Genomic DNA, 8,678 nt, shown 5'->3' on the forward strand with positions numbered 1-8,678 from the left:
GATTTCTAGCTTAGACTCCTTTTGCCAGTTTGACCTCTATATGGCTCAGTGGGTAAACAATCTGCCTGCAATGCAGAAGAGATGGGAGATGTGGGTCTGATCCCTGGGTTGGGAAGATTCCCTGGAGAAGGGTATGGCAACCCACTCCAGTATTCTTTGCCTAGAGAATCCCATGAACAGAGGAGCCTGGCGGGCTACAGTCCATGGGGTCACAAAGGGTTGGACATGATTGAGCACATGGCACAGAAGTTCAATTTGCTATCAGACGTTTTTCACCTGGATGTCTCATAGGTACCTCGAACCCTTGCCTATGTCTAAAGTGAAATTTATTCCCCCAACACCTCCCTTTTTCAATGAATACTATTACTGACTATGCATTTATACAAGCCAAAAATCTGGGATCCATCCTTAGCTCTTTCCTCATGGTCACATCTAAGCATCAATTCCTGTCAATTGCATCGCCAAATTATCTTCCAAACCTATGCACTCCTCTCCAGGCCAGCATGATTCCCACCTTCACATCCCACCACTTACCAATGGATTCAGGACCAATCTAACCCATCTCTTTCAAACATCTTCTAAAAGTTCATTGTCAATTGGTTTCCTAGACTTCAGCCCAGCCCTCTTCTAATCCATTTTTTCCTATCTGAGTGAGCCTTGTTAAGAAATACATATCAAACTTTAAAACTTTTAAATGATTTGCCATTTCTCTTTAAGTCCAAACTTCTTTGGTGTAGTTCATAACCCTGCTTACCTCTCCAGCCACAAGAAGGGTCATTCTACCCTGTTCTAGATGCTCCAGACAGACTCGTCATTCCTCAAAGCCTCCCTCCAGTCAATTACCTTTTTTTTTTTACAGCTTTACTGCATATTTTAACATCAAATAGGGCAGATTCTCCATCATTCCATATTTCTTTCTCCAAAATTAGCCATTCTCCACTGTGTGTATTCTACATGTATGTATTCTTAACAGTATGTGCATACATTCTCAACTGTGTACCCTTTCAAGTAAATTTTAGAATCACTTTGTCAAATTCCATCTGCCGTTCTCAAAAGAAAAAAAGAAAATCAAGTGACACTGACTACAGCAAAATTTCTCTAGAGACACAATTAGACTATCTTTTAACCCAATATGAGAGTCATTTTTATGGTTCTGACTCATACCATTCTCTACACTGCAATAACCTTCTCAAAAGCCCTTACTAGTTTTTCTTTTTCAATTCTGTTTGTTCATCTGAAATGGGGAGAGACCTACTGTGAACAAGTAGGAAGTAGTAGTCACAGTTACTTCTCACTATCCACTTATTTATGAACAACTTCTCCCTTTTGGATCTGAGAGTTTTGACTTGAAGGCAAGTTGATAAAGCCCATATTGTGGTTGCAAGTAGTCACTTCTACCTGGGGTCAGTTGGATGGAAATGGTAATCACTTTTTCTCCAATGAATTAGATGTAATCTGAAATTTTTAGTTTATGTACAGAATTTGGGAGACTGCCCCTCCGTCATATCCTTACTTATGCCTTTTCTTATATATTTACAAACTCCAGGATACAACTTACCATCCAAATTCTCCTCCTAATCACCTATCACATACTGGGAATTGCAGGCTGATCAAATGTCAAAAGGAAAAACACCAGTAAGCCAAACAACCAGCTGTGAAACTCTGGCTGGCTCAGATCACACTCCTTGTGGTTTGCTGTGCTATGCTTAGTCACTCAGTCATGTCTGACTCTTTGCGATCCCATGGACTGAAGTCTGCCAGGCTCTTCTGTCCATGGGGATTCTCCAGGCAAGCATACTAGAGTGGGTTGCCATGCCCTCTTCCAGGGCCTTGTGGTTTAGAGGTAGTATTTACTTTGTTAGTGTTTCCCAGAGTATAATATGTATATTATGAATAACTATAGGTAAAAAAAGAATAAACTTTACTTTAGCAGTTGTAGAGCTCTGGTCCAGGAGTAGAATACATTTAGCGCAGGGACATAAATCTCATTCCACCCCCACTAATGACTTTTTAAAATACCCCTGTTGATACATTCTTTCATGTTTAGCACAGTGTCCTTGTCAGGGTTGATTCTGTATTTCATTGGCAGTAAAGATAAAGCTGGAAGGAAGCATTTAGATAGAGTAATAGCCAGTTTTCCTTCACTCCACTCAGATGCTAAGCTTGTCCCTTTCTCAAATCTTAAGCAGAGATTAAGAAAAAGTCTAAATGCCCTTTTTCAGTAAGCAGTATTATGTATGTGGTCATATACGTGACTGCTGCTATGAGTAGTATAGTGAAGTGACTAAGAGAGGACTCTTTAGACAGACTACTTGGGTTTGAATTCCAACCCAGTGAATACTTGCTCAACGACTTCAGGAAAATCAATCCCTCTGTGCCTCAGTTTCCTCATCTATAAGACGGGGATTCTGTAAAATTGGGATGGTAGTGTAATCTATATTATTGGATTTTGAAAAAATTAAATGAGTTAACGCACATAAAGTGCTTACAACAATACCTCTTCAACAACAACCACAGCAACAATAATAACTGTTAACAGCCATTGAGTATTTTATACATGCCCAGCATCATGAAAAATGCTTTATACGTATTATCACACTCATATATTTCACATATTGGAAAAAAACAACTTTTTTCCCTAGGTGCAAAGAATAAACAAAGTTGATTTTAAAGAAACACAAGAAGTGCCTTGCCTATTTTCTGTAAATGAAACTTACTTTTGTTTTAAAACTGCTCTTAGAGCATCTTTCTGTCCCATAGTGTACTGAGAAATAAAGATGTCATTTGCTGCAAAATAAAAACACAAAAATATACTTTAGATTCCTGGAAATGTATTACATTTTGATAAGCTACTCAAAGAAAAAAATTTAATTAAAAAAATGTTTGGAAATTTAGCAATATGATTTCTCAATTTAAAAAGACAAGAAACAAATTAAGTGACTTGAGTAATAATAGTCATAACTTGAGACTGTAAGAATAAAACTGTGTAGGAACACTTGGGGCCAAATTAAAGACATTTGTTCAAACTCTAATGAGAACACTGCTTAGCTGAAAACAAAACCAACTACTTTTAAAATGTCATTAAATACATTTTTTCAAAGCATATTTTTAATCAATTATCTTACCAAAGCCTATTCAGCATTTATAATCAAGTATCAAATACCAAACTATGCAATAGGTTGGCAATAATAAAATTACCTTTACCATCACAAATCATTTTCTGGACTTCAGAGGTTTCATTAGTAGCTTAACTTGGAAGGAAAAATGAATTAAAAATGAAAACAAGAAAAAACTGTAAGGCTGTTTAATAAATACCTTAAAAAAAATCAATGAATATCTAAAACTCTAAAATTCTATCCTTACCAAAGAAATTCTTACATGTGTGCTAAGTCACTTCAATTGTGTCTGACTCCTTGTGACGCTATGGACTGTAGCCCACCAGGCTCATCTGTCCATGGGATTCTCCAGGCAAGAATACTGGAGTGGGTTACCATGCCTTTCTTCAGGGGATCTTCCTGACCCAGGGATCGAACCCACATCTCTATATCTCCTGTACTAACTGGTGGTTCTTTACCACCAGCACCACCTTGGAAGCCCAAATTCTTACATATTACAACATAAATGAACCATGAAGACATACAAAGTGAAATATATCAATCACTAAAGAACAAAACACTATATGATTCTACACATATGGAGGTATAATGGAATATATAGAGACAGGAAGCAGAATGGTGGGAAGGGGAATAGAGTTAGTATATAATGAAAACAGAGTTTTGGTTGGAGAAGATGAAAAGTTCTGGAGATGGACGGTGGTGATAGTTGCACAACATGAATATACCTAATGCCAGTTAAAAATGGTAAATTTTACATCATGAGTATTTTACCAAAAAAAATTAATAAATCTACCCTTTTACCTTTCTGTCTGTTGTTCTCTTCCATTTTATTCAAAGACAACACTTGCACTGCAGCATCTTTAGAAAAATCCTTCAAGATATGAAAGGAAGAAATGAAAGGCATAAATCCACTTTATGATTCATTATTTATTAAGTACCATTTACTAGCTTATGTGACTACTGTGTCCTGGGAGGACACAACTATTTGTTTATTTATATACTTAATTCCAGAACCACCATGCTTAGGTACCCTAAAGCTACTCAAAGATTTGTTGAATGAGTAATGAGCTGTCAGACAGTGAATGAATGGGAAAATGAACAAGCAAGCGTGGTCCTGAAATTCAGATTCAAATCCCAATTTGCTACTTTCAGCAGAGCAACCCATGTAACATTTCAATGGCTATAGTTAAACGTAAAAACATGATTCACTGTGAGACAAATGTAGTTTATAAGGATGTCCAATGCACGGCACTACACCAGAAATTAATTTTCACAGTATTCTTTGTCACTGAGCTATAATGTTGTCTCATAAGACTTCTCTATAGACATGACAACTACTGCCAAACAGATTTCTGCTCACATGTGTACCCCAGGACTTCACTTCTAAGATTCTAGTCACTGCTAAGATACCATGACATTTTAAGTACTTGGTTCATTAACATTGCTTTACCTTCCTCAGGCACACATTTCTCCCCCTGTTAAATCATTAAATAGAAAATAAAAAATAATAAAAGAAAACTGATACAAGCTATCTGCTGATAAAAGGTGTTAAATTTCTAAAAATAGCCAATGAGACTAACAATACAGTGGAATGCATCTGGGAAATCAAAGAAGTCCCACAAAACAGTAAGAAAAAGCACAGCACATAAATATGTATTCACAAGAGAATAAATACAGGTGGCAATATAAATGAAAAAAATTTCCCCTTCACTTAATAATAAAAGAAATACAAAATCAAACAATGTGATGCCTTTTTCACCTATCAAAACAGCAAACTTTATGTTTTTATGTTTTTCTGGTGGCAATTTAGAAATATTACAAAAAATGTGCATATTCTTTTAGTTAATAATTTTACACCTAGAAATTAATATAAGAAAGTGAGCTCAGATACAAACCAGAATGTTCATCACCTGGTTGTACATATTATAAAAATTTCAGGGGAAAAAACCTCAATGTCAAATAATAGGAATATGAACATAAAAACTATGGTACATACATACACTGAAATTCTGTGAATTTATTAAAAACTCCTAAGAAAAAAAAATCAATGACATGCAACAACTTTAATATTACTTAGTTACAAAATAGTCCCATTTCATAAAATATACATACACAGAAAAAAAACTCAAAATATTAACAGTACTTGATTTTATATAATTGTGGAATTTCTTTTTTCCTTCTTCTTTTTGAATTTTCTATAGTGATTTTAAGGTTTTGTTTTCTTTCTGCACATGTATAAGGATTTGCTCCTTATAGTAGGAAAAGGTATCCCTTATCCTCCAGTAGTAGGAAGAAACAAGTATGAAGAGGAGCAAATCTAAATATGAGCATATTGAACACAAACTTCTTTCATTTTCTCTTTAAAATAGCATGGTCAAGTCAATAGAGAATATAATCTTAGCCCTTACTTATGAAATAAATACGTAATGCAAAAAGGCTGCAGTTTGTGTTCATGGTAAAATGATAAAGAAGTAGGTTTGCTTTGCAGGTATATTTTATATTAGACAAATCTACACAAAACAAGCTGTTAGCCCATATTAAATCTAATGGAATCCTGCCTGATGATCTTCCAAAGATCACCCTTTTATGTTCTATTATACAATAATAACATATCCATACACTTGAGAAATTATTTAAATAATATAATTAAAATACCATTAATCTTTAAAATAAAGCCTCCTCAAAAAAGAAATAAAAAACATCAACCCAAAGGCTAGGCATTTATTTAGAGACTAAGTACAGCACATAATTATACCTTTTTGTGATGAACTGTTGACAAAGTTCATAAGTAAATAGCTTCAATGCCATTTTTAGTTTAGTTGTTAAATTTACAATATATAGCCAATATTATGATAAGTGGTCAAAGTCTAAATTGTGTGACCAAACATATTTATAAACAAATATTTTCAGCATTATAAATAAAAAATGATGTTAAGATGAGAATTTCATGTTATTAGCCTTTAAATACCTCTCAAAAAAAAGCCCACAAAAGGCTTTAGAATAGTTAGAATGAATTCACACTTCACTTTTTTTAAATTCTGTTGTTATAGCTCCTTTACCTTTACCTAGCAGTTTGTAAAAATATGTCTTTGGTAAGTGAACTTTAAATAAAAACAAGGCCTACTGCTAATCAAAATTTTAAAAAGCCTTATTTGACAATACTTAAAATTTTAACATGAGCATAATTAAGAATTCTTTTGCTTACACTTTCTGACACAGTGGGATTTTCTACTGGAAGCTGCTGATAATTTCTGGCAGAAGTTAAGTCTGATGAACCTAACAAAATAAAAGAATCAATGTTAGTGAGTTTTAAATTAGAATGCTTCCTTTAGAAACTGTATAAGCATAATTCAAGAACTATAAATTCCATATTAACGCAAGACCTAAACTGGAAACCAATCTTCATGCAAAAAGCTTAAAAATGTACTTATATATATGCCGATGAAGGTTTTCACATCTGATATTTTGGAAAGTAAGGGCTCAGAACTGATAATCGAATGAGATAAGTACAAAAAGCTATACAACGAAGTTACACTATTGAATTAGGACAAACTATGTGTGCAATCACTTGCCAAGAAGAAAACATGCACATGATATAAAAGCCTAACTAAACAGCAGGCCTAGGTTATGCTGAAACTGCCAAAAGTAGCACTATAAAAACTACTTTATTTATTCTTTTCTTTTTTGCACTTGTATTCATTAATCTGATTACCAGTGAAGTGGGTAAAGCAACATGTTATCTTTACTTCCAGGGAGCTCAGACAAGTTAAGTGAATTGGATTATGGATGCCATCAAAACGCAAAAATTGTGCTTTTCTACGATTCCAAAATGTATAGCGTTATCCAAACAGAAGGTAAAAAGCCAGCCCTACTGGTGAAAAGCACATCACACTAGTTAAGTGTGTCCATCACAGATATGGACAAGAATAGTGTGCCAAAAAAATACACAAAGGAAAAATAAAATACGAAATGTTTTATTCATTCCATCTATTGAATATGATTCGATATAGACTGTACCTGCCTGGCCATTTTCCCAGGAAAAGGGGTCACTTTTCTAACGACTGTACAAGTGAGACATATCTTGTATTTAGGAATTTAAACATTAAAAATCCTCTAAGTTTTGAAACACACACACATAAAACGAAATGAAGATAAAGACTAAAGATTTACAAAATAGAAAACTGGTTGAAACTATTTGGAATCACATACCACATAACGTTCCATTCAAGCTCTTCCCAGTTCTAACAGGAAGACGTTTATTTGCAGACAACACTGGAGGACCACGGGACAACTCATCTTTCAGCAAAGCCAAATTATCTCCTTGATTTGGAGAAACTATCTCACGAAGTCTCCTCGCTGGTACTTTAACCTTTTTTTTCTTTTCCAGGCAAAACTCTGAGCCTTTCATATTACTGGTAACAAACCTAGTCCCACAGTTCTAAACAGAATTTTCTTCTGGGTCCATAAAACTTCAGAACAAAATTTTCACCGCTATGAGGATTTACGGGGGCCAGGGGTAGGTGAGAAAAAATGATGGAGAAGGATGATAAAGAAAAGGTGAATTTCACGTGATTTTGAAACATGCAATCATCAACTTTTACATAATGCCTAAACAGACTATCCACAAAGCTAAAAATTTCAATCTGGTATTTGACCCAGGATTGATATACCCATCAATCCCACTAGAATGTATTTACCCATTAATCCCACTCAGTCTATTAATGCACCACGCCAATGAATCTGAAAGTGAGGATGACAAGAGAACGGCCACAGAAGCAATAATAACGATAACACAGAGCACTCCCCTAGAGTACTCCCGGAGAGACCGCAGTACAAAGGAAACCAGACACGGATGCAACTTAAAATTTGAGAGGGTAGTCAAGCAGGCAAAACGAAATGCTATTTTTTTTCCAAAATCACCCACACAAGAAGCTTAATAGCTTCGTTTAACCAAAGAGCCTTACACACCCCTTCAGAAGCAATCATCAGACCTAAATTCACCCTTCCAGGTCTCCCGAAAGCCCGGTAACCGGGGAGTCACAGGTCTATTCAGACAAGTTCAGTTGCCCGCAGGTCAACACCTACTTCCCTTTAAACCCGCCCTTGAAACACAACACGCATGCGCGCCATGAAATAATCCAAATCCTCCAACCAAAAAGCTAAGGGTGCTTCTCCATCCCTCTCCGGGTGGAAACAAACTGCCGGCGTGAAACGCTTAAAACAGGTGTGATTTTTTTGTTTTATTAAAAGCAGTAGTAAGTACATTGCCCCACAAGACTTAAAGCTCTGAATAACACCCGAGTCTCATCCAGGATCTGAAGAACTCCCGACCTAGCTGGTTATACACCATTCTTGTTATTAGGGACTGTTTACAGTAATGCTCCTGGGGACCGTTAGGGACGCGGGATTAAGTAAATTAGTTTCACAAAAAGTCTCGACAGATTCGTGTTGATATTGGCGAGAAAGTCAGAAATATAGAACTTTGTCTAAGAAGAGAATAAAAAATAATTATCATGGTATTTAAAAATTCGCTTATGATACTTACTCTTTCCTCTAGAGTTT

General features: G+C 35.4%; 1 protein-coding gene across 7 annotated transcripts in view; it reads right to left on the reverse strand.

Moving 5' to 3' along the window:
• The window catches only part of KIAA0586 (KIAA0586 ortholog), a 114,712-nt gene extending 106,500 nt beyond the window's left edge, over positions 1–8,212 (reverse strand). For 6 of the 7 annotated variants that reach the window (XR_006343881.1, XM_043919338.1, XM_043919340.1 and 3 more), the window contains exons 1-5: positions 8,085–8,191; positions 7,326–7,607; positions 6,322–6,392; positions 3,918–3,987; positions 2,718–2,787 (exon numbers count right to left, since the gene is read on the reverse strand). Coding sequence is in view for 6 of the 7 variants with exons in the window: in XM_043919338.1 (XP_043775273.1) it covers positions 2,718–2,787; positions 3,918–3,987; positions 6,322–6,392; positions 7,326–7,524 (410 nt within the window). In the remaining variant the exon portion in view is untranslated. Of the gene's footprint in view, positions 1–2,717; positions 2,788–3,917; positions 3,988–6,321; positions 6,393–7,325; positions 7,608–8,084 lie in introns of all 7 variants that reach the window. The other variant, XM_043919336.1, reaches the window with a different exon arrangement.
• Between the last annotated feature and the right edge of the window lie 466 nt (positions 8,213–8,678).

The sequence above is a fragment of the Cervus elaphus genome, chromosome 12, assembly GCF_910594005.1.
Source record: "Cervus elaphus chromosome 12, mCerEla1.1, whole genome shotgun sequence".
Classification (NCBI taxonomy): Eukaryota; Metazoa; Chordata; class Mammalia; order Artiodactyla; family Cervidae; genus Cervus; species Cervus elaphus.